Source organism: Mirounga angustirostris, unplaced genomic scaffold (assembly GCF_029215605.1).
Source record: "Mirounga angustirostris isolate CCGP_5_RB_7025 unplaced genomic scaffold, mMirAng1.0.hap1 SCAF_12, whole genome shotgun sequence".
NCBI lineage: Eukaryota > Metazoa > Chordata > Mammalia > Carnivora > Phocidae > Mirounga > Mirounga angustirostris.
The window spans coordinates 5,859,576-5,883,682 of record NW_026991720.1 but is presented as its reverse complement, the minus strand read 5'-3'; the positions used below and the strand labels follow the sequence as shown (position 1 = coordinate 5,883,682).

The window sequence follows — 24,107 nt, the reverse complement described above, 5'->3', positions numbered from 1 at the left end:
TTTGTGATGAAAATGTCCCCAAGTAAACAGGAGTGGGCTGAGGCCAGAAGAGTCACAGAGGAGGTGGGCCTTGGAGGCATCTCAGCTCCCTGTCAGACTCTCCGAGAGTTTGAGAAGAAAGAACATTCCAGACCTGGGACCAATGAGCAGGTAATAGTCGGTGTAGAACAGGCCAAGTGTGCCATATTCATGAGGTCACGGCCGTTCTAGGCCCACCAGAGGGTGGGGCGGGGCAGAGGATGAGGTGGAAAGGACTGCGGAGTCCAACTACAGAGCTCCCTGAAAGGCAGGGGGTCTAGATTGGAGTGGCTGAATGCCCAGGCCCTTAGAGGACTCCGAGCAGGAGTGGGATGCGGATGTCTGCACTCCACATCTGATGCTGATCGTTTTCTTGTGAAATTCCGTCTGCCCTTGGCTTTGGTGACACTTCCCCGCCCGTTTCCTGCCCATGTGTCCATAAGTACTGTCCTTCCCCCCACCCCCATCCAGCCGTATTTATCAAGGGCAAAGAATACCTGGTCATCTGGTCTTAACACCCTCAACATCTAACAAAGTCTTGTGTGTTGTAGAAATAAAAATCACCCAAATTTATTCTGCTGTATGAATACAAAAACCAAACGACAAACAGGTTTCCGTTTCCTACTCTCTCCAGGAGAGGCAGGCCGGAGAGCCAATCTCCAGCAGCTCGCGTGCTATGATCCGCACCCGGGGCTCTTTCCCCGGGTGCATCCTAGCGCGTGGATAAGATGGGGCCTCTGAGGTGACGTGGGAGCAGGAGCGCAGCAGCGACTGTGAGCGTCGGTGCGCGTCTGGTTACTCAAGCCGCCTCTCCGTCCGCGCAGTGGAAATCCTGGCGCGGGTACTCCAGGTGGGCCGTCTGCCGGCCCTCCCGGGAGCCCCGCCGGTGGGCAAGCCGCTGCAGCCGCTGCTGCGGGCCCCCCAGGCAGCCCGCGCCCCAGGCACGGCTCCCGGAGGCGGGAGCACCGGTACCGCTCGAGGCCAAGGATGCGGCCGCGCGGGCTTCTCGCCAGCCAGCCTGCTTTCCTGGGGAGGCCCCCGGTTCCCAGGGCTGGGGGGTGTGGCCTAGAGCACAGTCACAAAGGTACGCGTCCCTTCCTACTGCCCCCGGTGCCAATCCTGTATGTATTCATGGGCGGGGGGGCGGGGGGGACCCGCCGTCAGGCCTGGACCTGGCCACCCCGGGGAACACGGGTCCTGCCGCGCATCCTGCTGAGGAAACGGCTCTTGCGTGAAGGCAGGGCGGTGCCCGCTCCTCTGCACCAGAGGCTCCCGTCCCGGGCGAGATGCTGAGCTCTCAGCCGCAGGCACTGCCAAGCTGCCTCTCCCGCACCAGGCGAGGGCTGGCAGAGCGCCCCCTTCGGGGGATGAGAGGGCCGCTGGGGGCGGCTCCCGTCGGGGCCTCTCCGGAGCCCGGGCCGCGTTGCCCCGTGAAGCCCCTCGGGGCGAGGACTCCAGCTGCTCTCGGGAGTGATGCCCACGCCTTCACCGCGCGCAGCGTCGGGCCGGCTCCGGCGCACGCGGCCAGGCGGCTACTGCCCCGGCCTTTCTACCGCAGACCCAGGCCGGAGGCAAGGGCCCCCCTCGATTCATGCGGACTTGCGAGCTCCAAAGCAGGGGTGACGGATCCCCGTCGTCACCCAGACGGGCCGAAGGGCCGGCTCCTTGCTCCCTGGCCTCTCCCGTGGCCACTCCCCACACGAGTGACACTGCAGGGGTCATCGGGCCGCAGCCCCTCGAGGAGGGGCAGGCCCAGGCCGGGTGTGTGAGGCCCCCGGTTCCGGGAACCCCCCCCCCCCGACAGGAAGCCGAGAGTTTGCAGAACAAAAGCCATATTCCAGAGCACTTGGAAGGACGTGTATTTCGGTTCTTCACTAGTGTCCTCAAGACAGTTTGCCAAACCAATGACAACTGCGGCTGGGCGGCTTTTTGAAGAAATCCCATTTCCCTTCAGGACGGGCTTGGCTTCTGGGGACCTCAGGCTCTGGGGGCTGTGTGGCGGCAGACCCTGGGTCGGGAGGGTCCCGCTGAGTCAGGTGCAGACCTGAGTGCAGGCCAGCTCTGCGGCGGGGGGGGGGGGGGGGTGCTGGGTCTGGAGGGGGTGGGGACAGAGACGTGGTCCCCGAGGGCGAGCACGGTCGCCGTCCACGGGACGGGAGGGGGCTTCAGAAGTCCACGGAGCCCCGCCCAGGGCGGGGGTGGTCGGCCCGCGGTCTCGGGGCGCTCAGGCGGGCTGCAGGGGCGCGGCGGCGCAGCCCACCTTGTTGCTGAAGAGGCGGGAGCGGCTGCGCGCGGGGGCGGCGGGGCGCGGCGGCGGGGCGCACGCGAGGCCGCGCACGTCCCAGAGGCGCAGCGCGCCGTCATGCGAGGCGGTGTAGAGCACCTGTTCGTGCACCTGCGGGCGCGGGGCGGCGCGTGGGGCGGCGCTGCGGGGGCGCCCGGGCCGCCCTCCCCTCCGCGGTGCCCGCAACTGTCGGCGGCCTCGCCGCCGGGGGAGCCCGGCCTCGGGGTGCCGGGGTGGGGCGCGGCCTGGCCCTCCCCGCCGACGCAGAGCCCAGGGGCCGGGCGGGGAACGCCTACCTGGATGCAGTTGATGACGAAGGCGTGACCGCGGAACACCCTCTGCAGCGCTCCGGAGCGGGCGTCGAAGGCGCGCGCGCGGGCGTCCCCGCTGCCCGTGAACACTGTGGACACAGGGCGCCGCTGGGCCTCCCGCCCGAGAGCCGCCGCCTCCTCCCGGACGCCGCGGGGCCGGGGCGGGGGCGCGGCGGGGCAGGCCCGGAAGTGGCCCGCCTCACCGGGAGGTCTTCAGGTTCAAATGGGAACTAGCAGGAGCTCCTTGCAAGGAAGGGGGCGGCACCTTCTTTCTCGTGCTACGTGCCTGGGAACTCAGGGGCCTGCCCCCCTCCCTGCAGCCAGCTCTGCAGGACTGCGGCTGCTGAACCTGCCCTGGGCTGCAGGGCCTGCCTGAGCGGCCCTCTCCGGGCCTTCTGTCCCTCCTGAGTACCACCTCGGCCCAGGTCCCCTCTCTCAGACCGTTTGGTGAAAGCCTTTGGTGAGGCCTGGCTTCCCCGCTCTAAAGCCCCTGCCTGGGGTTGGGGGGGAGGTCATCCACCTCCCGTCATCCGAGCTGCCTACTGTAATGCCATCCTTCCCCTCCTCAGTAACGAACTTGGCTCCGAACAGAGCCTAGACCCTCTGGCGTTCGCTAGAGCACCCCTGCCCAACCTCTTCTGGGGAAGCCCCGGGATTCGGCCTTCCTTGCGCCTTTTCCTACATTAGAACTTAGTTCAAGAGTTCTCAGACTCCAGTGAGCCCCCGAATCACCTGGAGGGTGGTTAAGGCAGATTGCTGAGCCCACCTGCGTTTCTGTCTCAGGAGGTCTGGGGTGGGGTCTGAGAGCCCACATGTCTAACCAGTTCTAGATGCCGCTGCTGCCACTCAGGGACCGCGCCGAGAACAGGGACCGCGTGGAGAGCGGCGACAGCGCCGAGAACAGGGACCGCACCAAGAACAGGGACGGCGCGGAGAACAGGGACCGCGCCGAGAACGGCGACCGCGCCGAGAACAGGGACCGCGCGGAGAACGGCGACCGCGCCGAGAACAGGGACCGCGCGGAGAACGGCGACCCCGCCGAGAACAGGGACCAGAAGAACTCTGTTGTTTACGTATTGTCCTCGCCTCGGTTCTCCCAGAAGCTGACCCTGACGCTAGGATGTGAGTGCAAACATTTCATTTGGCAGGGCATTCCACGAAATGGGGGGAGAAACAGGATGGGTGAGCAGGTGACTGCAGGGGGACCCTGGGAGAAGGTGCAGACCCCGTCTCAGAGCTGTGCCCCTGGGAGGTGGGGGGCAAGTCACTGGTTGAGGGCCCCTCTTGTGGGTGTCAGCTCCCAGCCCTCCTCCCACCTGCTCCTCACAGGAAGAGAGTGGAGGGCAGAGGACCTGAGGTGCAGCAGAAAGCAGTGCCCCAGGGGTGGTACGCACAGCATCTGCCGCACCCGCCCAGCAGCCTGAGCAAGCCCTGGGGGATCCCCAGCCTCAGGGATCTCTTCCTTATCCCACTTACTGCTTCGCCTGCCCCAACCCAGTGTGGCTGCTGGGCATCCCGTGGATAGGAAGAGGGCCAGGAATTAAGTCTGATCAACCTGCAGCCCATTGGCAAAGACCACGGACCAATTTCCTTAATAGTGGGCAGCAGATGGGGTCCATCCCAGCTGCTGCCAAGGGGAGGCGCTCTGGGCGGCTTTAATCTTTTTAAATTAGAGGTCCCGACTTGGGAGCAGAGCCATCATCACACTCACAGGCTTGGACCCAGGAAGAAGGAAAAAATAATTTTCCCGTGTCAGACACCTAAAGCCCAAGGGTATCTTGGGCTCTATTTTCATAGATCCACCTTCTGTCTTCATCTAACATCTGTGCTGTGAAGTCAACTTGAATTTTCTGCTGTGACTCCCCCCCACCCATCTGCTCCCTGAGAGAGAGTGAGAGACAGAGAGAGACAGAGAGAGAAAACAGAGCGGGGATGAGGGAGGCTGGTGGCAAAACATAATGCTGGGGATTGTTTTGGGAAAGAGATGTTCAGTAACCTGGGAGCCCCACTCCCGTGTAGGTGTGGTAAGGTGTGTGTGTTTTGGGGGGTGCTTCCTGGAACAGTGTCTGTCTTCTGGGTGAGTCTGGGGTGTGAACATGAGCCAAGCCTGCAGGACAGAGCCAGCAAACCCCAGGTGTGTCAGTTTGAGACCTGTGGGACAGCTTGTTGCCTACCCAATAAGCCATTCTGCCCTTCTTTCTATCCAAAATAACCTGATTAACCCTGGCAGCAATATCCCCAGATAAGAGATTTTATTATTCAGTCCCTCTTGTAGGCAGCGGTCAAAGAGATGCATGCAAAGTCTCTGGGTAAGGCTTCCAAGAAAGATCTTTAAAGGCACCCACTCAGCTAAGAGACACATCCTTTTGCCCTTCCCTCTTTGTCCTGTCTGCCTACAATACGACACGGTGGCTGGAGCTCCAGCAGCTATATTAAACTATGAGGGCCCCTAAAAGATAGAAGACATGTGCTAAGGGTGATGAAAGCAAAGTGATCAAAGGAAACTGGGTGCCTGATAACTTTGTGGAACCATCCATTCCTGCCTAGCCTGCCAGCCTCAGAAATTCTACCTGAGAAAAACAAACCACTATTTCATTTAAAGCACTGTTATCTGGGCTTTCTCTTATCTGTTGTCAAACCTAATGCCAGGTGAAGTCAAACCCATGTGGCCCTCCAGTCTGGCAGGAGTGAGTGCTGTCAAGGTCTCATTTCAAGAATTCGAATGTGTCCGTGAGACGATGCTCTTAACCCTGGGCGTCCTGGCCATTCAGGCTGCTGCATGTTTTTGTGGGGTGAAGCTGGGGAGGAAGCCCCACACCCTTGTTTGGACCTTCTTTGTAAATAACCCTGGAAGGGCGCCTGGGTGGCTCAGTCGGTGAAGCGTCTGCCCGAATTCTGCTCAGGTCATGATCTCGGGGTCCTGGGATCGAGTCCTACATCGGGATACCTGCTCAGCCCGGAGCCTGCTTCTCCCTCTGCCTCTGCCCCGCCCCCTGCTTGCGCTCTCTCTCTCACTCTCTCTCTGTGTCAAATAAATAAAAATAAGTAAAATCTTAAAAAAAAAAAAGCTGGAAAAAAAATAACCCTGGAGGCACACGTGCATGGAGGAGGCTCGGCTGCTGACCACCCCGAATGGCCTCTGAGGCTCAGGAGGGAACGGTCCGGTAAGAAGTAGGGCGCAGAGGCCCCGAGGGCGGGAGGATTTGGGGGCGAGGAGGGACGAGCCCAGGCAGGTGCGGGCTGGTGGGGGCAGCGTGGGGGCAGCGTGGGGCCAGCCGGGGACAGGGGTCACTTACAGGTGCCTGCGTGGTACTTGAGGGCGCTCACGCTGTGTCGGTGGGCCGCAAACGTGCGCACACGCTCCCCGGTGTCGGCCAGCCAGCACTTGACCGTCCTGTCCGCGCTGCCCGAGTACACGTGCCGGTTCACGAGCTGCGGGGGGGGGGGGGCGGTGGCGCTGGACTCTGGTAGTGCTGGCCGTGGCAGGGGACTCGGAGCCCCCTCCAGACCGCTCTGTGTGACGGGGGAGGGGCCCCTGCAGGTCTCACTGGGAACGTGGACGAGCGGGAAAGACCCTGCCTGTGAGGACCCACCCAGCTGCCGGCTCCAGCACCCAAGAATCTTGTCACTTTGCCCTCGGCCCCGTCACTGACTGCTCCCCCGCACTGGAAGTCGGCATGCCGCCAGGCTCCCGTGGGGGGCGCAGAGAAGGCCCGCGCAGCGCTCAGCACTAGGAGTAAGGCGCACGGAATGTTCGCGCGTGTTGTTACTGTTGTCAGGCGTCTCTCGTCGGCGGTTCCTGCTGAACAGTCGGCGCCTGAAAGGTTCCGGTGAATCCACCTGTAGCTACGGCCGGCCGCCCCAGCCGTTCCCTCGATTGTCCCGGCTGAGGAAAGGGCTCCTGGGGCTGCCCGGGTGGGGAGGGAGGAGCCCTGGAGACAGGCTCCCCGACTTCCCGCCTGCCCCAGCTGACCAGAGTGGCATTCACACCCCTGCTCGGTGTCGCAGGAGGAAAGCAAGGGCCTGGGAGAGAAGGCATGGCTGGGGGAGGCCCCTCACAGGAGCACCCCTTGCCAAGACAGCCAGTGTTCTGGCCCAGGGAAAGTGCGAAGACGAATAAAATATTTCTGCAGGTTCCTCTAGACAAAATCCCCATGCAGCCAAGAGAGCCGCCACCCAGCAGCTCTGGTTAGCAGGGAGGCAGAGGAGAACCAGAAATCAGGTGAGGAGGGTGGCTGTGAGCCCTGGCGAGAGACATTCGTGCCAGAGCCGGGGCCCAGGGACCCCTGGAGCCTTAGGAAAGAGGAGGCCCTTCTGCTGGGGCAGCGGGCAGCAGGCCTGGCGCGAGGACAGGCCCCCGGCATCCTTGCCATGGCCCATGCCCTCCTAGCTCCAGCACACACCTGCCCAACAACAGCCACACTCTGGGCCCCTTACCACTCCAGTTCCCGCGGCTGACCCAGGATCCCCCTATAATTTCCCAGTTTAAATCCCAGACGACAGGACTCTGACTCGTCCAGATTATATTTCTGCCCCAGCCACAGCACAGGTCAAACTTGGCTTTGGGCCATTCACCACGGCAGAGGCGGTGGGGTCTCGGGGAGCACGTACGACCTCCTGCCCCAGTGTCCGCCCCATGCCCCCATGTGTCCTGACCCATCAGCCGTCGCTCCAGAGGCAGCCCCAGGCCTCCAGGGACCACACTTCCCAAACTGCCCACTGAGCCTCACAGACCTGAAATTAAGGGGGCTGGAGTGAGTAGCCTGCGGGCTGGAGGCCCCCATGGGACACGGGGCACCTCTGCGCCGCTCAGCCCATGCAAGGAAGGCGCTGAGCTTCCATGGCGCAAAGGGATGACACCTCCTGTTCCCCACGCAGCGTGTCCCAACAACGTGGGGCCTGTCGCACTGTTTAAAAGTGACCCAGCGGCACGATTTCAAAGTACAAGTCATGAGTCCAGAGGCCCAGGAAATGCTCCAAGCGTGTTGTCCTTGGCTGCCTGAGACCTCACTGTTCACTTTGGCTGCTTTCCTACGAGGACATCCCTGGGGAGCAGCCGGGCAGCTCGGGGAGGCCCGAGGCACATGGGGAAGCAGACAGACCCTGACAGGGGCATGTCACGAAGGACAGGGCCTGCAAGACTTCCCTCAGCCAAGACAGCTCTGAGGGGACAGGGCTTGGGGCCATCTCCCTGCGATCCATCCAAGCAGATGGGAGGACGAGGCCTCTGCTGTGGGGGCCCCCGGGGTGCGGGCCTCTCCCTGCTCAGCTCACGGCAGCAGATGCACTTGGGCAGGGGAATGAAGCCGCTGGGCCAGGCTGCAGAGCATAGCTGGGCTCCGGACACGCTGCCTCCGGGGTAAGACTCCCCCACCCCGGCAAGGTACAGACCCTGTCACGCCTTTATAAGCTGCTGGCTAGGGGCGCCTGGGTGGCTTAGTCGGTTAAGTGTCTGCCTTCAGCTTAGGTCATGATCCTGGGGTCCCGGGATCGAGCCCCACGTCAGGCTCCCTGCTCAGCGGGGAGTCTGCTTCTCCCTCTGCCCCTCACCCTGCTCTTGTGCTCTCTCTCACTCTCTCTCTCTCAAATAAATGATTAAAATCTTAAAAAAAATAAATAAATAAGCTGCTGGTTACATGTTCAGTCCTGGGTTCCAGTCTGTCTCTGCCCCTTACCAGCTGTGAGGCCTTGGACAAGTTGCTTACCCTCTCTGAGCCTCTGTCTTCTCATGTGTAAAATGAGAAAAGATAAGCATGGGCAGCATATCTGTTTGATGCCCAACAACAACAGCACAACCTACCAGACACCTGTATGTGGGTCACGTCTGGGCCACGTCCACCACTAGTTTATGAGATCCTCACGACCACCAAGGGCGGGCGCTTTCACGTTAGAATCCCTGGTCCAAAATCTTGGGGCCAGATGTAGTTCAGAAGTTTTTGGATTTTAGCAACATGCTCATGTTTCTACAGCAAAGGAATTCATAGTCCCAGGAAAAGGGGTAAAGTGAACTCCAGCTAGCCTATCTGTGTAGGCCAGGCTTTGATGCCAAGTAAGTTTTGGTGCCAAGCCTTAAAAACACACACACACACACACACACACACACACCTTCGTGTTGTGGAACGTTTGGATTTAGGAATTATGGACCAGGGTTTCTGGGTAGACATAATCCTCCCTTAACATGTAAAGAAACCAAAATTCCTATGTTGACAACAGCCTTAACCCTCGTATCTGTGAATGTGAGTGTATTTGGAGACAGGGTCTTTAAGGAGGTAGGTAAGTTAAAATGAGGTCATTCGGGTGGAACCTAATCCAGTAGGACTGGTGTCCTTATAGGAAGGGGACGTCTGGAGACAGAGGGACGACCACGTGAGAATACAGCCAGCTACAGGCCAACACCTGGATCTCAGACTTGCAGCCTCCAGAGCGGTGACACCATCCGTCTCTGTCGTGCAAGCCGCCCGTCTGCGGTCGTCTGCTACCCGGGCAAGCTAACTAGCACGCGGGGTAGGGCTCAGAGGACGACCCGGGGGCCTCCCCGGCAGATCTCACCTCCAGACAGATGACAGAGCCCTGGTGCTCCCTGAACACCCGCAGCTGCTCCCCGCTCAGGATGTCCCAGGCACGGATGGTGGTGTCGGTGCTGCCGGTGAAGGCGGTGTGACTGGGCGTGTCCAGCACAAGGCAGAGCACGGCCCCCGTGTGGCCCCGCAGCGTCTGGTGGCAACAGCCGCTGGCCACCTGCCACACCTTGGCCGTGCCATCCGTGCTGCCCGTCACCAGGAGCCCCCCAACCTCCTCGGCGCACGGAGCCCCAGGCAGGTCCCAGGGCGCAGAGTAGGCTAGGGTCAGCACGCAGTTGCGGTGGCCCCGGAACTCCTGGGACACCTGCCCCTCGTCCACGCTCCAGGCTCGAGCTGTGCGGTCGTAGGAGCTGCTGAAGAGCTGGTTGTTGGCGACCAGGATCCTGGTGGGAAGAGGGAGAGGGCGGGGGTCAGAGCACGCAGGGGTAAGGGGCAGGGGTCAGAGCATGCAGGGGTAAGAGGCAGGGGTCAGAGCACACGGGGGTGGGGCAGGGGTCAGAGCACGCAGGGGTGGGGCAGGGGTCAGAGCAGGCAGGGGTAAGAGGCAGGGGTCAGAGCACGTGGGGGTGGGGCAGGGGTCAGAGCACGCAGAGGTAGGGGCAGGGGTCAGAGCACACAGGGGTAAGGGTCAGGGGTCAGAACACACAGGGGTAGGGGCAGGGGTCAGGCCATGCAGGGGTAAGGGGCAGGGGTCGGAGCACGCAGGGGTTTGGGGCAGGGGTCAGACCAGGCAGGGATAGAGGAGGGGTCAGAGCACGCAGGGGTGGGGCAGGGCTCAGAGCACACAGGGGTAAGAGGCAGGGGTCAGAGCACACAGAGGTAGGGGCGGGGGTCAGAGCACGCAGGGGTGGGGCAGGGGTCAGAGCAGGCAGGGGTGCCTAGCAGGCCTTCACAGGGCCCTCTGTGTTGAGTGAGCCCGGGGAGCTTCGTGTGGGCGGAGCTCCGTTCACACCCATAGGGGGAGGAGAGGCCTCCAGAGCAGCAAATATTCACGATCCTCAGTCTCATTTTGATGAATGCTAAGAACTTCTCCCCAGAAAATACACGTTGGTCTTCAGTATAGAGCTTTGCATGACGTCAAAGGCTCTGTTCACACACCCTTGTTAGGAAGCCCTGAGCCCCCCCACTCACCAAGAGGAGGCCACAAAGGGGGGCGGGAGGGGCAGCTGGACCGGCGTGTGTCACAAGTGTGGGGACGGAGCAGTGGCGACCTTGCGTCTTGGGGTCAGAGGCGAGCCTGGCCCAGGTGCGGGGAGAGATGGGCCCTGAGAACAGCCCTCCCGCCTGCTCGCCGTCCACGCCGCTCACCTCTGCGCGGTGCTCACTTGCCACAGGCAACTGGGGAGGCCGACCGCGCCGATGTGCGCACTGCTTCGGACTCACTTCTTCCCTAACACCCCGTCCGTACGGTCTTCAGGACACGCGAATGTGCAAGGGAAAGTGACCACGTGACAGCACGTGGCACCGCGGGGGATGGTCTGGGGGCCGGAGGCCTGCCCGGTCTGGCCTGGCATGAGAAGGCATGCTCGGTGCCCCCCAAAACTCACACACCCGGCCGGGCTCTGAAAACACGGGAAGAAGTGAATTCCACATCCTCGGGAATGGAAATGCTCAAGGATATGGCATATCTGTGAGCATGTTACTTAGTAATGCAACCCAGTTGCTAAGTCACCCTTAGTCTCTGCCCAGAACGACCCGTTTGGGACCTCGACCCCTCAAACGTGGCGTGTGTGGACGTGTGTGTATGGTGTGTGTGTGTGCTCAGGAGAGTCTGAACCCGGCACAGCATAATTTCTAGCCTCGATTATCCAGGTTTGCTCTTGAGGAGCAGCTGATAGTTTCCGGTTACAAGCTGAGCGCAAGCCGGTCCTGAGATGTGGCCTCTCCCACCCGCCCCGGCCTCACAACGCGAGACTCCCGCACACCCACACCTCTGCTCACTCACAAACTTCCTCCTCAAGGAAGGGTGTGGGGAAGCCACGAGCAGGAGGTGTGCCCTCCTCCACACCGCAGCTGCTGGGCCCTGGTGGCGGGTGGCGGCCCTGTCCGCTCTAGCGGCGGGGGCAGGATTCAGAATAGCTCAGGGGCGGGAAGGGGACCTTCTCCACTCGCAACCATCCTGAGCCGTCTGTCTGCTGAGGGACGGTACCTGGCTCCTGCCCTGTGGGTGCACGGTTCTGACTGCAGGCAGCTAGTAGTCCAGTCAGTGGTGGGTCAGGGCCCCCCATTCCCCGCCACCCCAGCAAGCACTAAACCGCTGGGCAAGTCGTTTCCCACCCCAAGCCAGGTCTGCACCAAGCTCAGGCTGGCAGCATCCCTGTGGCTGAGAACAGCTCTCCTCCAGCTGCCCAGCCCAGCCCAGCCCCTGACCCTCCAAATGCCTGCCTGCACTGAGCCCTTTTCCTGAGGGACTTAGCTCAGCCCCCAGGCACCCCCTCGCCCCCCAGCCCCCATCAGTGAGGTCTTGAGGGCCCGCGGGCAGGTGCCCAGACTCCTGGTCATACTGGACACTCCCTCAGGAGTTTAAGTCGGCCACCACAAGTTACATAAATATGTCAAATTGATCTGATCAGCAAAGGAATTTTCATGGCTCAGCTCAGACCCAAATTCAATAAGGAAAGGAAAAATTCAAACCCCCTTGAGAAGGCGGGGGTGGGTTATTTCAAGAACAACATGGAAAGGTGAGGTTTACAAATACTCTGGACTCGTCTTCAGAACAATCCCCCCTGGGCCGACCATCAGGTACCAATTAGACCACCTTCTCTGGAATTTGTTGCCATCAGTAGGAGCTGAGGCCTCCATTGCCTTTCCCGGTGCCTAGCAGTGGGCAGTGCGCTGCCGGGGTCCGGGCACAATCAATGTGTCGGTGGTGCCTCCGTTCCCCAACCTTTGCCTCCCGAACCCCCAAATGCAACCCTGGGCAGTCAGCCCTTGTCGTGCCTGAAACACATGCATCTGCAGGTGGGCTTCCCCAGAGAAGCTAAGTTCCTCCAGGGGCAGGGGCTGCACAGCCTACACCTCTGTACCCTGGGGCCCCGGCCACACTGACCTGTTCACGATGGACGTGTGTCCTCGGAAGACCTGCAGACACTGTCCAGTGCGCACGTCCCACTTCCTGATGGTGTGGTCAGCGCTGCATGTGAAGGCAGCTTCGTCCTCCAGCTGGCAGAAGGTCACATAGCTCTCGTGCCCTGCAGACGAGGGGGGTGACGTGAGCTCACGGGGGCCATGGCAGCTCTCGTCTTCCTTCCGGGAAGAAAGCAGGGGTGGGGAGTGTTTGGGATGAGTCCAGGATCACCAGCCCTTCGGAGGGACGATTTCAGTCTGGGAGTCTCAGGAGCTATGGGGTGCCAGGACAAATTCAGGGGGCACTCCGCCTGCCCCCAGATCCTTTTGTTCCCTCTTTTTCCACTCTCTCTTCCTCCTCCCTCCTCTTCTTCCCTCCCCGTCCTTCATCGGCTACTGGGCTACTGTTGGTCTTCTTCAAACTCTTCAGTTGCTTGTCTTCACTTAGTCATTGAACAAACCCACTGCCACAGAGGCAGGAAGTACAGAGGCCCAGGGCCTTGGCCTTTGGGGCCAGAACACCTGGCCTAGCTCCTGGTGTTGCTACCGACTCACTTCTGCACACCTCCATCTCCTCATCTGCCGTGGGGAGAGGCACAGTCCCCATCTTGTGGGGCAGGTGCGCAGACTGAGTGAATGCTGGATGGTGGCTGTTTGGGGAGAGGTATCAGATCCTAGTTCTTAGAAACTAGAAATGTTACCTTACTTGGAAAAAAAGATACACCTGCAGATGTAAGTAGGGATTTTGAGGTGGGGAGTGTCCTGGATTATGGCCAGGAATGCCACAAGTGTCTCTGTTAGAAGGGGCAGAGAGGGATGTGAGGACACGGGGAGAGGATGCTGTGGAGACAGCGGAGTGACCTGAAGGGGCCCCGAAGACGGGGGACGGCCCCACAAGCCTAGGAGCACCAGCGGCTGCCAGGACCCGAGGAGGCAAGCGGTTCTCCCCTGCAGGCTGCAGAACGAGAACAGCCCTGCCAACACCTTGATCTGGGCCCACTGACGCTGGCTTTGGGTTTCTGGCCTCCCGAACTGCGCCAGAAGAAACCTGTGTTTTAAGGCACCCAGTGGGATCACTGGTCACAGCGGCCACAGGAAACTAAGACACTTCCCCTGCCTGCAGAGAGAGCACGAGCCCAGAAGGAGAGCGTCAGCCGACATGAATGACTGGTGCTGGACAGAGCATGTCGGTGGTCAGTGGAGCGAGCAGAAGCCCCTGTGATGCAGGGCATGAAGGGTCCACACAGGGCCTGCGTGGGGAGGGGAGGGGAGCAGAGCGTTCTGGGAGAGAAAATGGCACATGCCAAAGCAGAATTTAGGTGTTTGGCAGAAATGGTGGATAAGGCACACACATAGTGAGGGTGGAGGTCTAGGACAGACCGAGGGCCACACGGAGCCTGGGGGCTCGGCCAAGGGCCCCTGATCGTCCATCTTATCGGGGCGATGGTCAGTGTTGTGACTATCGGCCTGGCTTACAAAGCAGCCCCGGCAGCCCTCAGCTCCCCCGGTCAGAGTAGGGCCTGTCCTTCAGGTAAAGATCGCTCCACCTCAGGGCACCTGGCTGGCTCGGTCAGGGGAGTGTGTGACTCTGGGTCTGGGGGTCATGAGTTGGAGCCCAATGTTGGTTATAGAGTTTACTTAAAAAACAACAAAAAAATCCTTTAAAGTCTCACGTGATAAAATCTAAATCTACTTAGAATCTAAAATCAGAATGTATGGGTCAGACATAGTCCCGTATATGCAAAGACTACCTAAGCCTCTATTTCTATACCTCTAGAGACTCATATATGTATTAAAATGTTTCCACCACAGATAACTCTTTTTTTGTTTGTAAACATTTAAAAATATGGATTTAAAGAGAATATAAGCCCTCTTTGAAAGTAATTAAGATCAGTGACTGTGTTGACTTTGTCTCTCCTGCTGAAAGTCAGGAACAGTCGCAAAAGAGGTGGTGACATCCCCTCCCCAAGTGGCCCCGTGTAGAAACGACATTTACTTTTGATCCCAGACACATTCACAGAGGACAGAACCACATGGACGAGCCCTATTCAGAGTGGGAACTAGAAATACGCCAACTCGTCATGCCTGGCTTTGTTGGTCTGATAGCTGGACAAGGCCACAGGCTTGTTTTCATGCGGGAGACTTCGAAATACTCGAAGGTGCACAAACTCATCATCGTCAACTTGAACCTTGATGAAGTAGTTCATCCCTGCGACCACCTGGCTCCTGAACTCCACAGCCTTAAATGTAGCATAGTTCTTATTCTCCTGTTCTTCCAGCTGGGGCTTCACCTGGTCAGCGATGGCCTGGGTCTCGGCCGTGGCGGGCTGCGAGGCGGTGGGCACCCCGCACATCATGCTGGCGGCCGATGGAAGACAACTCTTTTTTTTTTTTTTAAGATTTTATTTATTCATTTGACAGAGCACAAGCAGGGGGAGCGGCAGAGGGAGAGGGAGAAGCAGACTCCCCGCCGAGCAGGGAGCCCGACGCAGGGCTCGATCCCAGGACCCCAGGACCATGACCTGAGCCGAAGGCAGACGCTTAACCAACTGAGCCACCCAGGCGCCCCAATAACAACTCCTCCCCCTCCGCCATTACCAACTCTTGATAGCAAACTGAAGCTGAGTATATTTGAAGAGAATCCAGGAACCAGAAAATCAATTGAATCAAAGGCATGTTACACCTAAGATCCATTTCACAGACGTGTGGGATATATTAATTACATTAAAGATCACAACTGAATTTTAAAATTTCGTCTAGGTGCCTGGTATCAGACAGACATGGATTTTTTTTTTTTTTAAGACTTTATTTATTTATTTGACAGAGAGAGAGCACAAGCAGAGTGAGTAGAGGGCGAGGGAGAAGCAGGCTCCCCGCTGAGCAGGGAGCCTGACGTGGGACTTGACCCCAGGACCCCAGGATCATGACCTGAGCTGAAGGCAGACACTTAATCGACTGAGCCACCCAGGCGCCCCCAGACGGGGATTTAGAATCTTCCAGGCAGTTTCAAGCTGATGTGCACTTTTTGGCCCTGGGGTTTTAGCTCAGTTACTCTTGGAAGAACCCAACTCTCTGGGTTCTAAGAAAGAGAATTTAAAAAAACAAAAGAAAAGAAGACATGTTTTTCGGTCTTCTCGGATAGCATGTACCAGGCCTCTAAGAAAACGACGTTTGTGTGAAGTAAGTAAACACTGGAAGATGATGCAGATTAGGTTTCCTTAAAATACACGTCAGTTTAAAAGTCGAGGGCAAAATGTGTTTGGCAAAACACAGCCCAGCTTTTTGCCAACCCAAAATGTTTATAAAATATTTTAAGATAGTCAACAAACTTTCCCTGAAACCAGAGCTGCCATGGGGAGGGCTCGGCGGTGCCTGAGGAACCACCTGGCTTCCAGGGCGGGCTGGAAGGCGGCCCAGCGCGCCGAGGGCAGTAGGCGGCCCTGCACACCCCCCCACACCCCGCAGTCCTCCTGGGACCCTGTGCCATCGTCCTGCGCCAGCCAAGCCAGGAGAGGCTTCCGCAGGGGCATCAGCCCCCTCCTGGCTGCTTCCGTCCCGTCTCCACAGCTTCTGACAGCAGGACGGCGATGTGCCAAGTGTATATTAGGCCAAGGAAAGCGCTGGAAAGCGGTGTGGCCAGTAAGCCGTGGCACCTGTATTCAGTGAAGCCACAGCCACTAGACCAGGGATGTGGGACCAACTGTAGGACCCATGGAAGCAGGGAAAGAAAGGATATATACAATAAAAATATAAACATCCGTAAGAGCGCCGGGGGGTGCAGTCGGTTAAGGGGCTAACTCGATTTTGGCTCAGGTCATGATCTCGGGGTCGTGGGATCGAGCCCCGTGTCCGGCTCTGTGCTCAGTGTGGAGTCTGCTTGAGATTCTCTCTCCCTCTGCCCCTCCCCCACCCCTCCCTAAAATAAACAAACCTTTAAATACACACACACACACATATATAAATACCTATAACAAAGACTTGAAGAGTCAATAATGAAAAGAATTTTTTCAGTGTAAAAATAAAAAATCTCCTCTCCCCTCTGAGGCTGGGCTAGGCTGACCCTCTGCCCTGGGCTGGCTGAGGCTCCCTGCAGCAGTCAAGGCCCTCCCAGGGACAAGCCCCTTCCTCTGCTCACCAGGCACCCACCCCACACTGGACGAGTCCCAGCTTGGAGCCCGGCCGGCAGAGGCTGCAGAGCGTGTTCCCGGCCACAGTCCACAGACCATACGACAGGGTCCACAGTGCACAGCCTACAGGGTCCCCCGGGGGGGATGGGTGAGGGAGGCTGGGGAGCAGGAGGGCCCATCCTGTCTCCAGGGACCACAGCACCACCACGGGCTGTTGGAATTGTGTAGAATAAGCAAAAAAGCCAAACTAAAAATAAACATTTTTGAAGGGATAAAGAATGCAGATAAGATGCAGTTATTATGTTCAAAAGGACATGCTGAGGCTCAGGGTTTTCTGCCAAGGCAGTCGGCCCTCCCCGCCTCCCCGGCCGCACACCCTGGGACTCGCTGGAGGCTCGGAGTCCAAGTGCCCCCTCCACAAGCAGGAGTAGCCGCTCAGGGCACTGGCCCCCCCGGGGTCTGCGGCGGCAGAGGTGGGTTGGCGTGGGCACCAGCCAAGCTGGAACATTCGTTTGACTAACTTGGCATGAAAAGCGGGGCCTCCTTTTCCCCTCTGCTGTCGCTGGCAAGGCTTCTGTCTGCCGGTCCGGGTCCCTCTCCTCTTCTCCAGCCTGCTCCCTGCGGCTCCCCCACCCCCTGGGGGCTCTTTGATCCCCCCCACTGCCCACAGGGTTCAGACAGCTGGGAGCCCAGGAGACTTTGGGGCAGGATCTGTTGGCCTGCAGCCATCAAAACCTCAAGCCACGGTCACACTTCTCTGGAGGCCTCTCCACAGCCATTTCCGGGCGGCCGTGAATGCTTCCCTGCCCTGGCTAATCCACGTCCGGGAGCGCTGAGAGGTACCAGCCGCAGGTACGGGGGATCCCCTACCATGGCCACCTTTGGCAAGGGCCTCTTTACCAAACTCGCCTTGAGCTACTATGTTGAGGGTGCCATTTTGTTTCCTGCCTGCGGGGGCCACCTCCGGATGTGTGCCCAGCAAGCCCCAGCGGTGACACCGGCGCGTCCCGGGCAAGGAAGGTGTGGCTGAAATGGTGTCTGACAAAGCCCAGGAAGACTCAACCTCCTGCCCCGAGCTCCCAGCCAGGACAGGCTGATGCTCCTACCACTGGTGCCACTGCAGGGCCTGTCCTTCCAGCCCAGCTCTTCTCAGCCCACGCCCTCCACCAGGCTGCTCTCCGGCCTCCCTCTGTGACCTCCCCAATCCGCACCCACGGGGAGCTCACCACCCGCGGACGGCGGCGTCTGAAGCGCTCAAGGATGGGTTACCCGCCTGGGCTTCCGTCACATCCGTGCTTAAAACCAACTGCATTTTGATGGAATTCTTCCTTGACTGGGATGAAGTTAATATTGGATGTGTTTATGTCTGAGAGCCTTCCCTGTGCCCCCACATGCTCTTTCAAAAATATGTAGGAGATGGGGCGCCTGGGTGGCTCAGTTGGTTAAGTGTCTGCCTTCAGCTCAGGTCATGATCCCAGGGTCTTGGGATCGAGTCCCACCTCGGGCTCCCTGCTCGGCGGAGAGTCTGCTTCTCCCTCCCTCGCCTCTTCCCTGGCTTATGTGCGTTCTCTCTCTCTCTCTCTCTCACTCAGTCTCTCTCTCAAATAAATAAATAAAATCTTTGAAAAAAAAATATGTAGGAGATGATTCAGCAAGCCCACTTCTGGGTATCTACAAAAGGAACGGAAAACAGGGCCTGGAAGAGATATTTGCACACCCAAGCTCATAGTGGCCTTTCTCACCACAGTCACGTGGAAGCAACCCAAGTGTCTGCTGATGGATGAATAGGCAAAAAAACGCACACAGCAGAACAGTACTCAGCCTTCCAAAGGAAGGAAATCCTGACATGCACTACAACACGGACGAACCTCGAGGACATCGTGCTAAGTGAAATGAGCCTGTATGAGGTCCCCAGAGCAGTCACATTCAGAGGCAGAACACAGAATGGTGGGCACTAGGGGCTGGGGGCAGGGAGAAAAGGGGTTATTGTTCGAAGGGGACACAGTTTCAGTTTTCCAGGATGGAAAAGTTCTAGAGATGGACAGTGGTAATGGCAGTGCGTTATCAATGTTTACTATCTTCAAACTGTGCACTTAAAAATGGTTAAGATGGTAAATTTGCTACTACATGTTTTCTATTAGAGTTAAAAATTGTCCCAGGTCCATTCCAGGCCCACCTGGGCCAAGAGGTGAACCCTGACTACCCCAGCTCAGAGTTCCTGCTTATCTGAAGTTCAAGTGCACACAGCCCCTCAGTTTAGCCAACCTGAGGATTCCCTGGGGCAGCATCTTCGAATCTAACACATGTTTCCAGCACAGTCAAGCCAACAGTCAAATGGGACAAAGGCTCTGGAGCAGGAGGGAGGACAGGCTTCCCCCCAGGGCCGCTCTGCCTGCATAAACGCAGGAGGACTGGCTAGCCCTTCAGAGCCTCGAACGGTGGAGTCAGGCTGTGAGAAGCAAAGGACAAAGAGCTTTGGAGCTGGCTAGGCACCGTGCCAAGGAGATGCTCTTACTCAGTCCGGGCCTGTTGATGTGAGCCTGGAGGACAAGGCCACTGAAAGAGCCAGGAGCTATTTATTGACTGGTTTACTGCCCCCCCCCCCACATAACCTCATAAGGGTAGATGACTATTTTATCACCCCCAATTCACAGATAAAGAAACTAAGGCACGAGAAGTTAAGTAATGAGATTTGAGCCCAAGCAGCCCAGCTCCAGAGCCCGGGCTCTTGACTATCAACGGCCCCTCCTGCTCCCTGGTGGAAAGTAGGGGTCAGGAGTCGTCAGGATGGGCAGGCACCAGCAGGCTTGCAGTAAGTAGAAGTGTGCAGTTTGTTCACACAGAATTAAAAACAGCACCCCATCATGCTAGAAGATGCTGTTAGAAGACAAGGACGCTCATGGAACAGCTACAGTGGGTTCGAACCTTCAGGCTGGGTCCCTTACTACATGGGAACAGACCAGGACAAGGACTGCCACCTTGGGACATGCTGCTTATCTCACTGATCCAACAAAGTGCCTCAGATGAGTAGGCACCCAACGGATAAAAGAAGAGAGGGAAGGGATAATTCCATTAAATGATTCTTCCCTTAGCAGAATAACTGGCAGGTAAGCCTACTTCTTGCCTTGGAGCTCATCAACTGCATTTGAAAGCCAGTTCCATTTACCGAAAGAGCAGAGCTTCTGTTTTCCCCCCAGGGAAGCTGGGGGGGCCTGGTTACGCAGCCTGCTCTCCAGGACCAAGGGTGACAACTTGCCCACCAAGCCCCCACCCACAGGGGACTGCCCTGTTCTTCCTCTCCAGCGCATCCCTTGGCATAAACGTTCAAAACCCTGCAAGATTCACAGAAAAGCCTCGGGCCCCTAACTGCATCTGCCCCCCCCCCCCCCCCCAGGAATTGAGCAGAGCAAGAAGCTCGTGTGCAGAAGGAGAACGCACGGCAGGAACTGCCCACTCCAGCCACTCTGCCCAAGAAATCCAGGCCTGGCCCCCCAACAGGCTCTTCTCCAGAGCCTTCTTGGGGCCCAGAGCTGTACCAGGCACTAGCACTCACCCCAATCTGGCAGTTTCCACAACAGAAGTAGAAAGAGCCTGGTGTGGGGGTCAGGAGACCCCCGGGGATCTGGGCTGCAGCTGATCAGCCCTACAGCATTGTCCTGATGCGAGCAGGAGCCTCCTAGAGCGGGGGAAGCCATCCATGCAATCCTGCGGTGTGACCTCAGGCAAGACCCATAACCACTCTAATCTCAGATGCTGACAACAGAACCTACCTCACAGGCTAAGGATCTAGAAAACACTTAGAATACTCATGTGTTGGTAAATAAATCTGTGCCTGCCCATTCTCATCTATAAACCGGTGTCATTTCTATCTACCTCACAGTTTTGAGTATTAATAATAATGGATCGGGCGCCTGGGTGGCTCAGTTGGTTAAACGACTGCCTTCGGCTCAGGTCACAATCCTGGAGTCCCAGGATCGAGTCCTGCATTGGGCTCCCTGCTCAGCGGGGATTCTGCCTCTCCCTCTGACCCTCCACCTTCTCATGTGCTCTCTCTCTCTCTCAAATAAATAAATAAAATCTTTAAAAAAAAAAAGGATCAAGAAGTATATTGAGGGGTATTAATAAAATATAGAATACTAAGCAAATGCTAAGACATTTATTACTATTTCACTAAAACAAAAAAGTCCTTGCTTTCTTTGGGGGGTCACGCAAGGACTACTGCACGCCCAAAAAGACTCTTTTTCAAGTTAAATCTAATAGTGCGGTCTCCGGATAAGAAAAGGTTACTTCTATCTCTTCTGTCTATGAAAATTCTTTTTTTTTTTTTTTTTTAAGATTTTATTTATTTGACAGAGGGAGACACAGTGAGAGAGGGAACACAAGCAGGGGGAGCGGGAGAGGGAGAAGCAGGCCTCCCACAGAGCAGGGAACCCAGTGCCGGGCTCCATCCCAGGACCCTGGGATCATGATCTGAGCCGAAGGCAGTCGCTTAACGACTGAGCCACCCAGGTGCCCCTGTCCATGAAAATTCTTAAAGTACCAACCCTTACAGCAGCAGAAACAATTCTGGTAGAAATGGGTGGCAGTGTTTCGTTTGAAAGCTCTCCTGTTGAGTGGGATGGCTCTCACCCAGGCCACCAGAGGGGCAGGCATAGCCTCACCGGGACACAGGGGTTGGTATCCTGAGGGGACAAGCCACTGTGAGGGCCACCAACATGGGTGTGAAGGGGAGCTGCCAGGCACAGAGCTGAGTGGTGATGGCAGAGCAGAGCTGGACAGGAGGGTGGGCGCTGGAGGCATGGTCTAGGCTCTAGAGCTGCCCTGGGTGCAGAGACCCATGCCCACCAGGCCAGAACCACCCTGGAAGGGCCTGGAGCTCAACTGGGGAGGAAACCCACCTTCAAACTGGGCTCCCACAATGGACACCAGGCCCCAGGGCTCCCCGGGTCAGGGTGCATCAGATCCAGCCAAAATCTTGTTAGAAATGCAAATTCTAGAGTCCTACACCAGGGGCTCACTGAAACTGGGACCTGGGAATTTACATTTCTGAAAGCCCTCCAGATGAGTCTTATGTTTGGGAAGCAATACAGTTGGATTATAAATGTTGGACAGATCTTAGATCTTCCAGTCTCAGTTTAGTGCCTGTCCATCTGTGTGACTTTGGAGGTGACTTTGGGGGTGGCAGGAGGAAGGTGTTAGTTTGTAACTGACTCTCCCGTATCACTCCCGCCCCCAGTACAAAATTCATCTCTTCTGGGCTTTGAAATATCTACCACACTGCTTTTATTTAAAACCAGTAGGGTCAGGGCGCCTGGGTGGCTCAAGAGTCTGCCTTTGGCTGGGATCATGATCCCAGAGTCCTGGGATCGAGCCCCACATCGCATCAGGCTCCCTGCTCAGCGGAGAACCCGCTTCTCCCTCTCCAGCCCCCGCTGCTTGTGCTCTCTCTCTGTGTCAAATAAATAAAATCTTTAAAAAATAAAAAAACCAATAGGGTCAATATCAACCAATCGTGAAGCTGATTTGCACTCCCTGTGCCTACATGATTTGGAAGGCCTGGGGAGGCCACCCAGGATTTGCCGATTATGGTGGAAAAAACCCAGGCGGTGATAAATAACCACAGAGTGGAGAGCCTTGTGCTTCAGGCCACCGTACCTGCTGCTCAGGCAACACCAGGGGCAGAGGAGGAGACGGGCCTCCCCGCCCTGCAGGCATGTGACAGGGACCCAGGGTAGGAAATAGTCCACCTCCAGTGACTAAGTACACAAGTATAAACCAGTGTGTATGCATCTGTGAAACTTTTATAAAACAACATGTACGCCTACTATGCGTGCCTCCTGCCACTGCATCATGTTTCCAAAGGCGCTAAATTGGTTTAACAAGGCCCTTTTGAGAAACTTTGATCCATCCCTCCCCCACACCCCCTCATTTTCCAGCAGAAGAAATGAGGCTGCAGAGGGAGCAGAGCAGAATGGCCGGACGGAGAAGGGGGGCGTTCAAATTTCAACTCCACCGCCCACAGGCCGTGTGACCCCGGGCAACTTACGTCCTGCCTCAGTTTCCCTGTCTGCACGAGCGGGATAACAGCAGTGTGAGGGCTGCCCAGGGCAGTGCTCCGTGCCGCCCGCACGTCACAGGCGCCGGTGGTTACCACAATGGCTCCGAGAGGAAATGTCCGGCCACAGGCCACTCGGGCAGTGAGACGGGGGAGGGCGCTGCCTAGCCCGAGGAGGACGCAGCGGTGCCACTCCGGGCTGTCGTGAAAGCCGCTGGCATGGCACTGATTGCCTGCAGCGGGCTGCCAGGTGAGGGTAGCCCCCCGCCGCGGGTGCTCCCCGGCCCACCGCTCCCGGTGGCCGCGGGCTCGGCCGGGCGAGCGCCCCCCACGAGGGCCCCCGCCGTGGGCAGGGGTCTGCGGGCCGCAGGGCTGAGGTCTGAGGCGGGCGAGCGGGCGCAGAGGACAGAGCAGGAGGGTCTACCTTGCAGGAGTGCGCAGCACTGGCCGTCCGCGGTGCTCCAGAGCCGGGCCGTGCCGTCCTCGCTGCCCGTCAGCAGGCGCTGCCCGTCCGGGCTCAGGCTGAGCCAGTTGATGCCCCCGCGGTGGTCGGCGCAGACCCTCAGGGCCGACCCTCCGCCCCCCATGCGGACGGCCGGGCGCGAGACGAGGTGGCTGCGCCCCGCTAGGGAGGGGCGCCCCGGCATCCGCGCGGCGGCTCCCGGCGGCTGCGGGGCGCGGGGTGCGGCGGAGGTGAGGCGGGGGCCGCTCTCCCGCGCCGCCTCCCCCCGGCTTCCGGGCCCGCGGACCCGGGGGGGCTGCGCGCCGGGGGGCGGCCCGCGGGGACTTCCCGCTCCCGCAGCGCAGGGGTCCCGGCCCCACCGGCGCCGGCTGCCTCCCTTCCCCGCGCCCCACCTGAGCAGGCCCTGCCCCGGAGCCCGACGACCCGGCAGAGGCGTCTCCGCGCGCGCTGGCAGCCTCGGGCCTCGTCGCGGGGTCCGGCGGCGGGGGCCACCCGGGAAGCCGAGCGCCCCGCGCCCCGCGCGCCCTCCCCGGCCGGCGCCGCGCGCTGGGGGCGGCGAGTGTGGAACAATACAGTCGGGCCTGGCTCCTCCTCAGAGACCACCCCCCAACCTGTCCCCTCCCACTTCTCGGGCCGGCGCCCCAGCCCCCACCCTGCCGCCCCCTCCCCGGGGACGCCGGGGAGCGGCCCACGTGCGACCCTCCCCGCTGCCCGGTGCCGGGACGGAAGGCCGCGGCGACGCGGGGGAGGTGGGCGCGGGGTCCCGGGGGGCGAGACGCGCACGCCCTGGATGGAGCTCACTGGGGCCGGCGGCTGCGCGCCACTACCGGGCGAGTCTGCCCCGCTGCTGGCTCCCAGCCCTGAGGACCCTGCCAGAGAGGCTCTCGGGGGACTTCGGGGTGGCCCCCTTGTTGGAGAGCGCCCTTGGTCCGCTCTCGCTGGGAAATTACACATACACCCCGAATTCTAAAGAAGTTCCGTAAGTGGGGTGGTGGCGGGCGAGCGAGGGAAGAGCGGCGCGGCGGGGCTTCCCGGAGAGGTCAGGTTCACCCATTGGAGCGGCCGCGGGGTCCTAGGCGACGGGCTCCCGCTGTTCTCGTGCTGGGGGTTTGGGGCCCCCACCCACTGATCCAGCATCTTTCGGCAGCCTCCCCCACCCCCATCGCACCCCAGCGCCTCTGACGGTCCCCTGAGGTCTCTGC

At 58.9% G+C, this 24,107-nt stretch overlaps 2 protein-coding genes across 3 annotated transcripts; both read right to left on the bottom strand.

Moving 5' to 3' along the window:
- Positions 1–475: 475 nt before the first annotated feature.
- WDR86 (WD repeat domain 86) lies at positions 476–23,574 on the bottom strand. Of its 2 annotated transcripts, XM_045865069.3 has the most exons (6): positions 22,867–23,574; positions 12,244–12,385; positions 9,163–9,577; positions 5,910–6,045; positions 2,599–2,702; positions 2,113–2,413 (listed from the first exon to the last, which is right to left on the bottom strand). In XM_045865069.3, exons 1-6 carry the CDS (start codon positions 23,087–23,089, stop codon positions 2,243–2,245), a joined length of 1,191 nt encoding a protein of 396 aa, XP_045721025.2. In that variant the 5' UTR covers positions 23,090–23,574; the 3' UTR covers positions 2,113–2,242. The 2 variants fall into 2 exon arrangements, with proteins under 2 accessions (XP_064431789.1, XP_045721025.2); XM_064575719.1 differs by having other exon boundaries at positions 476–2,702.
- Positions 14,193–14,630, bottom strand: LOC123835880 (cystatin-B-like). Its single transcript, XM_045865070.3, has one exon. It carries the CDS (start codon positions 14,615–14,617, stop codon positions 14,321–14,323), a length of 297 nt encoding a protein of 98 aa, XP_045721026.1. The 5' UTR covers positions 14,618–14,630; the 3' UTR covers positions 14,193–14,320.
- Positions 23,575–24,107: the final 533 nt, after the last annotated feature.

Excerpts from the sequence above, each read along its gene's own strand:
- LOC123835880 (XM_045865070.3), bottom strand. The coding sequence starts at position 14,617 with ATGATGTGCGGGGTGCCCACCGCCTCGCAGCCCGCCACGGCCGAGACC.
- WDR86 (XM_064575719.1), bottom strand. The coding sequence starts at position 23,089 with ATGCCGGGGCGCCCCTCCCTAGCGGGGCGCAGCCACCTCGTCTCGCGC. Across the intron at positions 12,386-22,866 it reads GTGCTGCGCACTCCTGCAAG|GGCACGAGAGCTATGTGACC; the intron begins GTAGACCCTCCT and ends CCTCGTCTGCAG. Across the intron at positions 2,703-5,909 it reads CAAGTACCACGCAGGCACCT|TGTTCACGGGCAGCGGGGAC; the intron begins GTAAGTGACCCC and ends CTGTGTCCACAG.